Source organism: Chenopodium quinoa, unplaced genomic scaffold (assembly GCF_001683475.1).
Source record: "Chenopodium quinoa cultivar QQ74 unplaced genomic scaffold, ASM168347v1, whole genome shotgun sequence".
Classification (NCBI taxonomy): domain Eukaryota; kingdom Viridiplantae; phylum Streptophyta; class Magnoliopsida; order Caryophyllales; family Amaranthaceae; genus Chenopodium; species Chenopodium quinoa.
In genome coordinates, this window is record NW_018745684.1 from 6,048,655 (window position 1) to 6,064,236 (window position 15,582).

The 15,582-nt window shown below is 34.1% G+C and overlaps 1 protein-coding gene across 2 annotated transcripts; it reads left to right on the forward strand.

The window, feature by feature from the left end:
• The first annotated feature begins 1,560 nt into the window (after positions 1-1,560).
• Positions 1,561-15,286, forward strand: LOC110717759 (BAG-associated GRAM protein 1-like). Of its 2 annotated transcripts, none has more exons than XM_021896523.1 (18): positions 1,561-1,939; positions 2,943-3,012; positions 3,400-3,497; positions 4,859-4,934; positions 6,423-6,554; positions 6,642-6,682; positions 7,699-7,840; positions 8,216-8,332; positions 9,508-9,537; positions 9,627-9,726; positions 11,520-11,626; positions 11,987-12,130; positions 12,230-12,334; positions 13,146-13,292; positions 13,376-13,429; positions 13,548-13,611; positions 14,644-14,705; positions 14,816-15,286. In XM_021896523.1, exons 4-18 carry the CDS (start codon positions 4,863-4,865, stop codon positions 14,930-14,932), a joined length of 1,434 nt encoding a protein of 477 aa, XP_021752215.1. In that variant the 5' UTR covers positions 1,561-1,939; positions 2,943-3,012; positions 3,400-3,497; positions 4,859-4,862; the 3' UTR covers positions 14,933-15,286. The 2 variants fall into 2 exon arrangements, with proteins under 2 accessions (XP_021752215.1, XP_021752214.1); XM_021896522.1 differs by having other exon boundaries at positions 1,745-1,939; positions 2,962-3,012.
• Positions 15,287-15,582: the final 296 nt, after the last annotated feature.

Consider the following 15,582-nt stretch of genomic DNA (forward strand, 5'->3'; position numbering starts at 1 on the left):
GATGAATGTGTTGCTGGGAAATAGCTGCAGTGTTATCGTGGGCCTTGGTCAACCCCTTATCTCTCGCTGAGTTAGTTACGTGGTCGTCTGTCGTCTTTTGTCATCGTGCGACAGGTCGTGCCTAAAAATTGACCATAACAATAACACTTTGCATCTCTTATGGATGCAGTCCTGTAGGTAAAGACTTGCTTGCAATTTAGAAAATTTACTAGTTATTAATTTGACTATTAGGGATAAAAAATAAAATTAGTTTGGTCAAGCAAATTAGTTTTGCACAAAAAAATTGCCAAAAAGAGCGGTTGATATATTAATAAAATTCAATATACAAATCTAATGAAGGCATTATGGTTCATTTAAATTACAAACTAGTAGCTAACCATTGGGGCACAAACCAGTTACAAATGAGATTAGTTAAATAATTTATGTGGTATACCAAGTTAATTTGCTAAGTAGCTTACCGTTGAAGTTGTTCTTAGTTCACGTTTGATTGTTCAATTGGGGTTGGAATACTACCCTTGTTTTTGAAGGTCATTTTCGGCAAAATATAGTTGTAGAGATGATTCTTAGGCATTAGGCGTGGTAGAAGGGTGTTTTTATATATATATATATATATATATATATATATATATATATATATATATATATATATATATATATATATATATATATAACCTCTCATGATCTCTGGTATCGGGAGGAAACTCTAACCACATGAGCTATCCCTCACTCTTGTGATAGAATTTGTTAACGGATAACAAGCTATTAGATGTGAAGATAGATAAATAAAATGTAAGTGTATCATTTTAAGTGCTATAAAGGCTAACATGATTAATCTAATACATTATAAGTGTTGCGAATAATATTTGATCAAATTATAGCTTATGTGTGAATTTATTACATCTTAATTTATCTGAACTTATTAAACTCGGTTGAAATTCATTGCGTCAAGTCAAATTATTACGAGTAATATTTGGTTTTTTTATGTGTAATTAATTAATGTGAACGGTATTTGATCACAAATCTTGAGTACCATCCCTTAATACTGTAACCAACTAAACTAATTGTCATCTACAGACAAAGTTACAATTCATTCATACTTGCATCTGTTTGACAATCTTTTCCCACATTTATTATAAAATAAATTCAATTGAATTAAAAACCTATAATAAATAAAAATCATGAACCACGTTACAAAAAGTTTTAAATTAAATTAAATTTCCATTATAAAAAAAAAAAAAAATTTAGATTTGATTCCTTGCCTTCTTGGAACTTGAAAAACGTTATGTTTATGCTAATCCATATTCTCAGATTTCTCACTCCCCCTTAACACACACCACCCCACGTCTTTCAAACGGTTCGTTTTACAATTTCATCACATCTCCCCCTAAAATTACCAAACTACCCCTTTAAACTCCCCTTCTATCAGCACCACTATAAAAACCTCAAGGGCAAAATCGTCAAAAAAACGGTTACGCGGCATTAAAAACAAAAATAAAAACCACCAAAAATCCACGTCATTAATTTCCGACAAAAAAACCATAAAATTCCTAAAATTCCAATTTCTCCCTCCAAAGTCCAACCACCCTTAATTGACCCATTTTCTCTCTCCTCTAATTCTTCCCTCTTTTTCATGGAATTTTTTCATCAATTTCATCATTTTCGCAAAACCCTAGAAATTGATCACTTCAAATCGTTATTCTAACGATTTTTCTCCGATTTTCCGGCGTGTTTTTTTCATTTTCCGATGGATTTGCCGGCGAGATTGATGGTTCAAATGGCGTTGGATTCACTTTTCCCGTCGTTGTGGGAGATTGAAGTTACCTTTGCCGCCGCCATCTTTGTGATTGCTGCTTACTGGTACGTCAGTCTTGTTGATCGCAGTAGCCATGATATTGGTCAGACTATTGGTTCTGTTGATACTCTTGAGGAGAGAGATAAAGTAAGATTTCTTCCAATTTTTCTTTTTTTAATTTTTTTGAATTTTTGGCACTATTTTTTGGTAAATTTTGGTATTCTTTGAAGTTATTGCTTTATTGGATTGTTTTTTTTGTTGATTAGTTGGATAGTGGAAATGGAGAGTTGGGTGTAAAATTGAATGTGTAGTTTGTTTTGATTCTTTTCTTAATTTGGTTGAGTTGATTAATTTGCTTTGTTACTTTAAGCTTTTTTTGGTAGGAGGTTGCTTTTCCTTTTTGGGCTTTATGTCGTTTTCGCTTTCGGAGTAAGTGCGCTCTTACTTGTTGTAGGATGTAAAGAAAAGGAAATGACTAATGTAAGATTATGTATTGTATATGATGTTTTATTAGAGAGGTGGCAGTGTTCTAATTTATTTTATTTGAATTACAATGGCGCGATTTGAGTTTGAGTAAGTTCGTTGATTTCCTGCGACATTAATAGAATGGTTTTCCAATGGTCTTCACTTATAGAACTTGTTTAGTAAGGGTGATTTTTTTGTCATTAACATGACCGAGAATGAATTGGAGTTTTTTTTGTCCATATAAGAATGACAAAATTAAAAGAACAGTGAAGCGCGATGCTAAGTGATATGCTGAGATCATGGAAGATATCATATTTGAATGTAGTGACTTATAACTTTATAAGTCTTTGTGATTGAGCGAACCATGAATAATTTTTGTTTAGTGATACCATAATTTGTGAATTGTAGAACCCCACTTAAACTGTGATAAGTGATGTTTTTCTTGCTCCCTTCTCTCTTTGCTTCTTCAATTTTCGGGTATTCCATGCTTTCCACTTGGTACCTTAACCCCAATTTTGATCGTATCATTGTTTTTGTCCTTTTCTGAGTTTGTAATGTTCAATTGATTGCCAACATCAGCCAGCTAGAGAGGCCTAATAGGCTAATATACTTTTGTTAATCTAGGGGGCATGCTACATTTGATTGTTTGATATCTTGGAGTAATTCTACCTTTCTTGACATGCAGTTCTGCAATTATTTTGTAGATTGACAAGCTGAAATGTGACCCTCAAACTCACTCAGGGTACTTGATCAAGGTATGGTCAAGGTTCGGTATCAAATTTTCTTTTTTGATATGTTCTAAAGAATTAACGTAACGCCAGCAAAGCACCGACAAAACATTTATTCTGATTTTAGAAGTGTAAATTTTGACATGTTATCTAAGATATAGATACAAAATACATATAATACGTTAGTTGATAAAATGTTTAAACCTTTTTGGGATGTTGGCGTGTTTTAAAGATGTAGATGTAGGATGTATATTGAATAAGAGTTATTAACTGTTGGGGTGCTCAGTGATATGCTTACTTTCATTATGTTGGTAAAAAAGGTATCAAACATTATGGAAGGAATTATGTTGAGGAGTGGATTTAAAATTGATTTTCTGTTTGAGCACCACTTATACAGAATCTATTACCCTACAGGTTGGGCTTTTGGCTGCAAAGAATCTTATCACCGCCAATCTGAATGGCACATCAGATCCTTATGCTATTGTTACTTGTGGTACAGAGAAAAGATTCAGGTAATAAAAATGTTTGACTTTAATACCTTGATGTTTTATCATGACTAATTCAATATAGGACTATTAATGTAGCTTTCTGGAATAAATAAAAGAAGGTTAAGTTGTTTTTTTGTTTTTAGACTTTTCTATTGATGTTTGTTGCTTCTATTTTCAATTTTGATCATATTAGTTATTATTTGAATCCAATTTTGAAATCCTGCAATTGTTGGCTTAACAGAATTGCCTTTCTGCATCCATGAGGGCAAGGCTGTATCAATATGAAATCCCCCCTCCTTCCCCAACCTAAATAGAAAAATAAAAATAGTCATAGCAAGGAAGCTCTTGTGAAGGACAAGTCACTGGTCACTGGCTACTGGTTATTGCTTTGGCAATTCACTTCTGCTGTGTGTTTGTCATTATAGTCAATTCAGTATATTCATCTGTTCATAGTAATTTTTGTTCCTCATAGGCCAGGTGCTAGATTTACCGTCTTATTGATATGACCAGAGTTGTCTAGCTATGTTGTTTAGATTTTTTTAACTTTAAAAATTATGAAAACTGTTCTGTTTTGTTGTCTCCTATAAAATTGTAAAGGAGATATTATATATATGTAGTCACCATCATAACATCATAATCTTGTCTAGAATGCTACTTCATCCCAATTATTTTTTACACTTGAGCCAGTGTCTTAGACAGTGTCAACTAGACATAGGGGGTCTGCGATCTATTTTCCAACTTTCTACAGTTGTATCCCCTTTTGTGTGTGTTACTATTGCTTCCATTTCCATTTAGAGGATTAGATTGTTTATGAGTTTCCTTATTTATATACTGGGTTTTTGTTTAGATTTGTTGTATCTGTCCTACTATGTCGTAATGACAATCACCATCACTCTTTTAGTTGCTGATCAAATGCTAGTCTGGTTGAGGTAGGATGTATTCACTATGTTGCATACTCTGGCATAAAAAGAGACTTAAAATCATTTAAACCCCCTAAAATTTATGTTTAATTAAAGAATTAAATCTTATATATACTTCTCACTACATCATCATGTATGTGTTTTTATTTCTGCCTTGTTGATTGTAGTAACATAGTTTATATTTTGTGACTCTGCATTTTCGTAAGCTCAAAATTATTAGCAACGTATGCAAAATGGCAGGGAGTGAGCACTTGGACGTTCTGTTATCATCCTTCATACACAGTATTAATTATGTTGTTTATATGCTGCTCAGCTTTTATATAACTTGTTTGTGGATGCTATTGCTAGAGATGACTTCGTTGCAATATCTTGGACTTCTCTATCATGGAACAAGAAAATCCTTGATATATATCTCTGTTTTGTTTTTATGTTGCTGATTTAAGGCTTGCCCGCTTCTCACTGCAGTTCGATGATTCCTGGATCAAGAAATCCCATGTGGGGAGAGGAGTTTAACTTCGTTGTTGATGAGTTGCCCATCCAGGTAGCTTCTTTGATGCAACATAAAATTATATGAATTCATGCATGAACTAATAGTTGTATAAATATATACATGTATACACAATTATACACACACGCATGCATGCTCGAGGACACACACATACATATGCTTGGAGATTTTTTTTTTTTGTTTGTTTGTTATATCTTTCTTCTTCTTAATAAATAAATTCTGATCTATTTGCTACTCATCAAGAGTTCAAGATACAACAATGTCATAGTTTGATAATTGGAAAGGTGGTTTTATTATTGTGGCTGGGTTTGTATGTCAGACTTAGATTACACTAGAAAGGCTTCCAACAAATCTATATAGAGACTTGGAAAAGTTACACTTTTAAACTGGAGTCTTTTGCTGAAAACAAAGTTCCAAGAAATCATTAGACTTCACATCCCAAGAAATATGATTTTTAACCTTTGTGCAATTAGAAGGTACTATTAAGACGAGAAAAGCAAAGGGGAAAGGCATCTTCTTTACCCATACAAACCAAGAAATCATTGAGGGCTAGGTATGGGACCCACTTGCGCATATTGTCTGGTTCTCTGATGTTCTTACCATCATACCTGCCACTAATGACTCGATGCCAATAAAATGTTTCTGGACTTGAAATTCTGGAGATTCAGACACCCACTTGTTAAGTCCTACAATCCTAATACCACCCCATAGACAGGTCTCTTTTATCATCCCCCACCTTATTACTAACTGAGAACTTAAACATAGATGGGTTATTAATGGGGAAACTAGAAATATATGACTCGATGTGTTTTTTTTTTTTTTTTTCCCCATCTATCAAGGCTCCTAGAAATTCATTGCATCATAGGGCTTCAAAAAGTTGTTCCAAGTTTCAGACTTAGCTGAATACCAGGTAGGTGGGACCGTGAGAGTGTAGGTTATGGGTCATTCATAGCAAGTGATGTAAAGGGGGCTAGGGAAGAAGATTTAATTTGGGATTTCCCTAGATTAATCTAAGGTTTCAAACCACGTCAAATATCTGACAAGCTGTCAGAACATTTTAAAACCCTGACAGATCATCAGAATGGAAGAGGATTGTGTCCTCTGGAAATTGCTAGTGTAAGTTGAAACCCCACCCCCACCTTCAGATCCACAGAAATGCCAACAGCTTTAACCGTGGCAAGAAGACTATTAAGCAGATCAACCATCAAATTTATTAAATGAGAAATATAAATTACTTAGTTGCAACTTTATTGAGCCTCAGTCACCTCCTAGGCTACTCATAGCCTTCGGCCAAAAAGCAATTAGGCAACAGATATTCTTGAACCGCACTTAAAGATACGAGGATTACTGTATTAGACAATGGAATGTGTATATAGTATATTACATTTAAAGATATGTTCTTTACGCTGTTTTTGCCTTTCCTTCGTATTCTATTCTTTTCGTGAACAAATGTCCTTGCTTTCATTTCCTTCTTTTCCTTCCCTTCCTAATCACCGTATTTCATATTCAACTTATTTGCAGATTAAAGTGACAATCTATGACTGGGATATAATCTGGAAAAGTGCAGTTCTCGGTTCAGTTTCAGTATCTGTGGAGTCTGTGGGTGATAATTCTGGGGCAGTATGGCATCCACTGGATAGCTCCTCAGGAATGGTATTTCACACTGAAACTTCTATATTCTGTCAAATTTATGGTTAAACCCACTGTTTTAGCTTGGTTCTGATGGGTTACCATTGTCAGGTTTGTCTTGATATCAAGGCTATTCCTACAAACACTTCCAGGTATTATTTTGGTTTGGTGATCCAAGTTCTCCAATCTTTATAGTTTATCATTGCCTACTGAAATAATTTTCCACATGGCCCATGTTGGACGTCTTAGAACAAACCACTTTCCTTAGTGGTTTGTATATTTCTGGGCAATTTATTATGTGCACCTGCAAGCTATGTTTCTTGGTGATGTGGCAACAATGTAAGGGAGAAAAGTTGGGATGTACCAGGTTCCTCCATAGATTGTTGCCTCGTCAGCTGGACTTGGAGTACATGCTTTGAGATGTGCATGCTCTTGTACTAATATCTTTTAAGATTTTCTAGAAGCTACTTTATAATCAGCAAGTTTGGATTACAATGAATAGTTATTAAGTCACCTGAGTATTCTGAATCTCCATTAATGGCAAGTTTATTTCAGAATTGGGAGTATGTATCAATTGCTAGAATATTTTTTTTTTTATTTAAGCTTAGAAGCTTAAATTTGTGTAAGTTTAGCTGTCGGGCACATCAAATCTTCTATTGATGCTAGCAATCAGCCTGTTCATGTCTGGATTGGTCTAAACACACTTGTATTTCCTACTCTTCTACAGAGTCCTACTTTAATACTACATATTTATTTTGGGGCGTTTCAATATAATAGGCCACTGATCATATCTAGCTAGTTAAATTTGGAAATTTTACATATTACTCTATACTTCTTTTTAGGATTTTTGATGCATGGTATCTTAATAAATTGTTGTTTTTAAACAACTGTAGAAACTATCGAGGATAATTTTTGGTTTTGAAGGAAATTTGTTATACCATTTCTAGTCATATATGGCCTATATTAATGTGGGACAAAGGGAGTATGGTTAAGTGATCTTGTGTTTTTATAAAATTATTGTTGTTGTTGAATGTGAGCCTGGATTCTACGGTGAATATTATGAAATTTGTTGATCTCTTGATGTAGTATAGTTGAGGTTGTCTGGAAATTTACTTGGAAGCATAAAAGAGAACATTCATTTTTACCTGACTGAAATAATTTTTCTTAGGGTTTTAGATGGCTATGGTGGAGGAAATGGTCGCAGGAGGGTTTCTCCAGATAAACAAGGGCCAAAAGATAAGCAAGAGCCGATGGTGGTCTACCAACAGCCTGGGCCATTGCAAATGATATTTGATCTACCCGCTGATGAGGTGAATTACTATCAAACTTACAATTTCGCTTCTCATATTAGAAGTAAAGGGAGTATGTTTCTTGTATAGGTTGTCCAGAAACAAAAGTAACTTCTTGAAATGGTAACATATTGTTGTTGTCAATGGACTAGTGTTCTAGAAAAGCGTTGCATTTACTTTGGTCTTGGTGATTGTTATTTTGTGGCCATTGGTAATGTTGATTTATTCTGTTTATGGTTTTCTGCCACTGTAAAAAATCCCAAGCTTAGTGACTGGAATCTACAGCTTTTACTATGTGGGTTTTATACTCAAAAGTTTTTAATGCATTCATGTCTTTTCCTCTTTTCTGATCTGGTCATTCCATGTTTCATATGATTTGATGATTATATATTGCAGGTTGTTGAGCACAGCTATTCCTGTGCACTGGAGAGATCTTTTTTGTATCATGGTCGTATGTATATATCCGCTTGGCACATTTGCTTTCACTCAAACGTGTTTTCTAAGCAGATGAAGGTTATTTCTTTCCCCACACATTACTTTTTACCTGTAGTAATTATTTGTAATCACAGTTGATTCCCTTTTTATTTTGTTATTGTATGTATAGAAAGGTTTCCTTGCCTCTGCATGTATATACCAATTTAAGAATAAAATATGTCCTAGTACTTGTCGACCTAAATACCAAATTGTTAAACAATAGGTGGATTTGTATTTTTAATTAATAAGTATATGCAAGTGGGGTGGGGGATACTTCACATGGGCTTTAATAGAGATATTTATAAGTATATATGTGGATTTGTATTTTTAATCCAAGGCAAATAATTTTGAACTGTGTTTGTTGTATCTTTAAAATAATTTATATGCAAAGATTGCTTTTAAATTAGAGTAAAAATATCATTTCTCATTTAAATAACAATAACAGTGGCATGTTGGGTCCTGTATGTGTACTATTAAAATGGTATTCATTGGACTGACTTTGCTTTATTTAGTCTAATAGTAACCTAAATATTATAAAGTCCCATAGAAGCTAAACACAAGGAAGTGTATTAGTTCATTTAATTTTTACCATTTAATAACTTCTACTCTTTTACATGCCCCTTATTTTATCTATTGTTATTCCCTCAAATGATAGTGGAAAAATAAAATTATAGTGATGAACAAAAAGTTGAGTGCGTGTGCTGGCCATGCCCTTTTTTGGCAGTGTTTTTTAATCACCAACTTGTTACCGCATCTTTGTTATTCACCAAAATATTAATCACTCTTATTTCTATTCTAGTGTCAGCGTGGGAATTCTTCCTTTATTTTTTAGATAAGAATGACAATTCTTCCATCTCAACTTACAGCACCTTGACAATGGCGTTAGATCAGGAACAGTTATACCTTTTTCTTTTTTTTCTTTGTTTTTTTTTTTTTTTTTCGTAAAGGGTGTTATTTGAGAGATAATTTTTATGAGAAAACCAACTAATTTAAAATTCTATTAGAATTTTTCCTATGTTATAGTATGTTATTTTTGAGGGACCCTTACTGTTGATTTACTTAGTGGCTTAAAGTTTTATATTTTAGAGACGCATGGTGCTGTGTGACTTTACTGGTGGCTTGCATTGCCCTCTTTATGATGAATTTTTTGAACATAGTACTAATATTTGTGGCCAACATATATTCCTCACGCTGTATACATGTCCAATTTACAGGTGATTATTCCCTTTGAAGACATAGATGAAGTAAGATTTCCTGTTCTAATTTACATCATTGTCCCTTTTTTCTTGGCAAACAGTAAAAGTTCATTTAACTTATGTATTTCTCATTGTAGATTCGAAGAAGCCAACATGCTGTAATAAATCCTGCTATTACAATCATCCTTCGGCTTGGTGCTGGTGGCCTAGGTGTACCGCCTTTGGGAAGTTCTGATGGTGAGTGATGACTGATGATGTTAGGTTTTTTGTTTATTGATTCAAAGGCTGGATTATTTCAAAGGTTGTGGACTTGTGTTAGAAACTCATTGCATGATTTGTTCGTAATTTTTCATGGTTGATGCTGAAAAAGGTATCTGTTTTTTCAAAATTAATGTTATTTAATAACTAGTGGCTTTTTTGTTGAAAATGTTGTCAATTGCCGTCTGATTACTTCCATTGTCGACTGCAGCATATCAGTTAGCATCAGATATGATGTATGAGTAAACTTTATGTGAGGCATTGGTTCTGTTATTTTTTTTTTGTAGAGCTCCTTTTCAACCATTTAGGAACATTAGGAATTGCTATCTTGAAAATGCGTGATTGATAACAGGCAAATTAACAGCCTTAATTTCATGTGGAAGGGAAGAGTAGTGTGTAGAGAGCTAATGAGAATGGGTTGTTAATGTTTTATATATAATTCACTTTTAATAGATACATGATATTTATAGATCAACCGTGAAATCCATCACATTGCAAATGAGAGGTCACGGTTTCAGTTTTTGGTAGATACATTTTTAATGTGGAGGAAGTCTGTTGCAGTTGAAGATCTTTGCATGAGAGGATCCTGACACTCATTTGATATGCATCATGTCAATGGGCAATATTAGACAATTTAAATAAAAAAGCTCAAGATGCATGAAGGTGAATAGGATAGGGTTCTTTTGCACTTTTGTCCTTCAATATTCCTTGGTGCCTAATTGAAGTGAGGCGTTGTCAATTAAATATTGATTATTTTTGGTGTAATGAAACAGCTGTATGCCATGGATGCGCCTCTTCGCAATCACCTGTCTATGCTAGTAATATTGCTTGACAATTATCACCTGGTACCTAGGTGCGCCTTTGATTACAGTGGTATTAGAAATGAGAAGCAGGTGGCAGGATGGCTTGTATTGACCTTGATTTTTAACAACAGTATAGGTATAGATGGTGTCTTAGTGTAAATATCTCTTTTCTGAGCCTCTGGCTGGATTGAAAAGTTTGTTTGAGAATTCTTTGACGATCCCCCCTCCCTCCCTCCCCGAAGCTCCTTTTACAAACACATCGCGACCATGCCTTTTCTATGGAATGTATGCAGACTGTATGCTTTGACCTACTAAAAGTGTGCAAAAATCAAGAACCAATGAAATGTATCACAAAGTGTATCATGTGTCTCGGGTTCTTGGTACTGAATAGTCTGAAGGTCATATTATTATGCATGGATGGTTTTTTTCCCTCTTTTGGATGTATGATGGGCGTGTACATGGTCTGTCATGGAGCATTTACAAATGTGATTACTTTTGCCTCCAAAGTTTAATCATTTCTTACCACCTACCAAACCAAGGGAGCCATGCATGGGTCCTGATATAATACATGTATATATCATTCTACACTCTCTATTTTATCGTTATTTCTCATGTCTAAAAGAGTTGTGTTAGTACTTAATTAGGGTATGTCTTTTCTTATTGAAGAGATTTATGTCTAGTCATATCAAAGAAATCCATTTTTTGGGATGATGTGACTATCATGTGATGGTGTGGTTGGAGGGTATTGATGATCTTTTCACTTGGAGTTTTTTTTAGGATTATCCTGGGATTTGTGGCCTCTTCTTGGTTTCAAGCCTGGGGCCTTTACTAGTTTATCTCTTTCATCAATTCATCCAGTTTGATAAAGAGTTATAGTCCTCTATCCTTTTTACAATATGTTCTCTGTTGTCGGACAGCCACCTACTTGGTACCATTATATTAACTTATTTTTTTGTTTGTTCCTTGCAGGGAGAGTTAGGTACAAATTTGCATCTTTTTGGAACAGGAATCATGCCTTGAAGATATTGCAACGTTCTGCGAAAAACTTTCTTTTGATGCTAGAGGCTGAAAAGAAGGTTGTTTTATGTTGAATCTCTCATTAAATTGTGCCTTTATTTAACGGTTCAGAAATTACATCCATCCACTCTAAGTTCCCTTTAAAAGAGACTCTGCAATGTGATTTAAAAGTGGAGGTCGTTTAGCTTGTGTATGAACTTTGAAGATATGAAGGACACAGAATGTGGAGTTTTTTGGAGGGAATTTTCCCTCATTAGCCCACTTTTTTTTCTAAAAAAAAAAATTCATTTTCTGCCAATATTGGAAATAATAAATTTGTTTTGTATTTCTCCAAAATCATTCATGACATCATCATATCATATTAACTAATGTTGTACTCTCCATCTACTAAATGCCATTATGATCAACTTGCTGAACAGGCTAAGGCACTATCAGAACTTCGTGCACATAGCAGTTCAAAACGGACAGGTCAACCAATGCCTAAAGTTCTTGAAGAAATTATATTAAAGACTGATAAGTTTCAGCCATTTGTCAAGGATGAAGTGCTTGTTAGTATATATAATGTATGGGACAACACATCTTTTCCAAGTACACATCTCATTGGTTATTTGTTAGTATTTGTATTGCATGCAATTCTGCTAAACGTTTGAACTTTTTCTCAGGATAAATTTCCATGCACAGCTGAGCAATTTTTTAATTTATTGTTGAGTGATGATTCAAACTATATTAATGACTATCGTTCAGCACGGAAGGATTCTAATCTTAGTGTAAGTACAATTTATTGATTCCTTTCTTCTCTGTAACTGCTGCTTGTTGAACCTTATCATTCACTTGCTAATATTTTGCAAAGTTAAGTAAAATGTATCTTTAATTTTTCCTTCTGTTCGGAAGCAGTGTTCCCAGTAATCTGCCTGCCACATCTTGAAGCATATTTCTGGACGCCTCTCTTCTGTGATTTACTAAGGAACTATGCTAATTTGTGCTCATCTATGAAGACACTTTGTCTTCTTGCTGTATTTTCTTTTGGTCCTAATTACATATATTGTCTGATAGAGAAATAAAGCAATTTCAAGTCTGGCGATGAGCAAAAGTTTAGGTTGTGTTCTGATTGAGATTGTATAACGAAGACCTAGATGTTTTCTAATTGTGAAATTAGGGATAATGTCTTCAACATTTAGCACCATTTGAATTGTTCATAGTTGAGGCAATAATTTACATGGGCTAAGCCTCATTGTTTTACTAGCATAAAATAGTCTGGATTATGTTCCCTTGCTGCAGTAGCTACTAGCAGGTTGTTTTCTTTGCCAAACTTGATTGTTTTAGCTTACAGGTATTGAGTGAACATTTTCTTAGAGAATGATTTGTCTTAAATTGAATTGGAGAAAAATATCGTTTGTAACAAGATGCTTACCTTTGTATCTGTTTCTTATTAAGTTCTCACCCTTGAATGTGTGACCTACTCATCTTAATCTAAGTTGGTGCAAAACTGAGTAGATTTTGTTCTTTCTAAAGTTCATTGAGAGTAGTTTTCCTGTTCAGTGTTTTAAATATGATATGCATCTGTTTCACTGTCTTCAGATAGGGCAGTGGCATTCAACAGACGAGTACGAGGGTTTAATTAGAGAAATGACTTTTCGCTCTATATGCAAGAGCCCTATGTGCCCCCCAGACACGGCAATGACAGAGTGGCAGCATGTAGTTTTATCACCAGATAAGACAGTATTGGTATGAATTTGTACATCATAACCTACTTTATTTAGACTTCTTTGTTTTGTTCCCACTTTTGGGCTAAAAATCTTTGACTCCAGGTGTTTGAAACAGTACAACAAGCGCATGATGTCCCATTCGGGTCTTATTTTGAGGTATGCTGCTTCTGAGTCATTTTTGCATTTACAATTTTTTCCATTTGATATTAATACTAATCATGCACCAAGCCTTAGAAAAATATCAATTAAATCCTATGTTTGGCATTTTTAATAGGTGCACTGTAGGTGGCGTCTTGAAACTTGTTCTGAGTCATCTTCTACCATAGACGTTAAAGCTGGTAATTCTTTTTTTCTTTTCATTTCCGCAAAAACTTTTTTTTGTTTGGTTGTTCAGTACAGCATAACATTTGTTTTTGTTTGGTTATTTAGTACAGCATAACATTTGTTTTTGTAGTCTGACTTGCTTTATGTGATTCTGTTTACCATGATGCTTGATTCAACAAATTGAATGATGCTGTTCCTTGCAAGACTTCAGTGATTTCAATGTTGTTAACCTGATTGCTTCTATATTTTCTCTTACTTTTGTTGGTGACGGCTGTTAATTTATATCATCCTACTTTTCCCTTTTCTATTGTAGTGCATGCTATGATTCTGTATATTCTTGGAGCTTTTTATTATGCTAAATATAGATTTACTTTGGCAAAGAATCTGACTACTAGTGGCAATTGTTTTAGGATATATCTGATTATAATATGCAATTAATTATTAGGCCCTATCTTTTTTGCTTTAAGTTTGTTGGACTAATTATTATTACATTAAAACTGATTTTAATGATATATAATTATTTTTTCGGATTCCCTTTGTTATTTGTTTATTGGCAATACAGATCCTTTCTGATTAAACTGAATTTTACTGGTTTAAAAATATTTTAGCTGGTTAAAATTTTTTTTTTACTGAATGTAACTGTATATTAATTGAGTTATTGTCACTTGAATGTAGCCAGTTTCTTTCTGAAGCACAACACTTGCTTAACTTTTCCATTAGTACTAATAAATTCCTCTTAAAGCGAAGGAAGTCAGGGCAATACTGCTATGTTAATCAATTTCTACCCCCTTTTACTTTTTGTTGTTTTTCTTATCCATTCTTCCTTCGAAAAGTGTCTTGCTACTGGTTTGACTGGCTAGGAGTGAGACTTTATGCATCTAGAGCTCTGTGAAATTATTCAGTTGGTGCAATTAGCTCTCAGCTGATTGAGATTACATATTCTCTTCTGCTTTGGCTTACATTTTATTTATTGAAGTTTCTCACATTTTAAAACACTTTATTGCAGATAATAATTTTACTAGTTATATATATACTCTCTTTTATAGGTGCTCACTTTAAGAAATGGTGTGTCATGCAATCTAAAATTAAGTCTGGGGCCATTGATGAGGTACATCTCCTCTCCTTATGTTTTTTCTCTCTTGAAAAGCAGACAGCTTGGTTTGATGCAGAGATTGCAATTGAACGTTATACTTAATTTTTTTATTTGTTTCCATGCAGTACAAACGAGAGGTGCGCATGATGCTAGACGCAGCTTGCTCTTACATTAATTCTAGGAATAGTACCAATGCAGATGACAGCGTCCAAATGACTTCTGATTTACAAGAAAGTGCGTGATTGGAAGCAATTCTACTTCACTAGTTTCTTCAGTTTTGGTCCCAAGATATGGTGCAGCACTGCAGCTCTGTTCATAGCTTATATTTATACGGTTATACCCTTGTTCATCCTTTTTCTACATTCGCTGTCATTATTGTTCATTGTTTTTCCATGTAAGGTTTTGTTGGATAGCATTATAGTTGTGAATTCGCCCTGATCCCTTAGCAATAAAGCTAATGGTGGTGGTGGTGGTGGTAGCCCGTATTGTACGTAGTATGAAGAATAATTATTCTGTTGTAATTAGGGCTGCAGCATGTTACTAAGAAGTTTATTTCATTTATACATTTATAAAAAGCTTTGTATTTAGTTTTGCGATTTTTGTTTTTTTCATTTTTTTGGAACACTGAGCAAAGAGTAGTTTTGTTTTCATGCCATATCGGTCAATGGCAATAAATAGATTGAATCATTGAAGATAGCAATCGACAAAAACCAATGAGCTCATGACTGCTCCCAGCTCCTATCCCAACATTTGTCACCAAAGTTACCTACCTACACCATTCCCATCGACAAAAACTTACCAATAATTACCAAGCATCACTGCTCATTCATAAAACCGCCTTCATAGCCTCCCACATACAACCATTATTTTGTGCCTTCAATTCTGTTAGTTT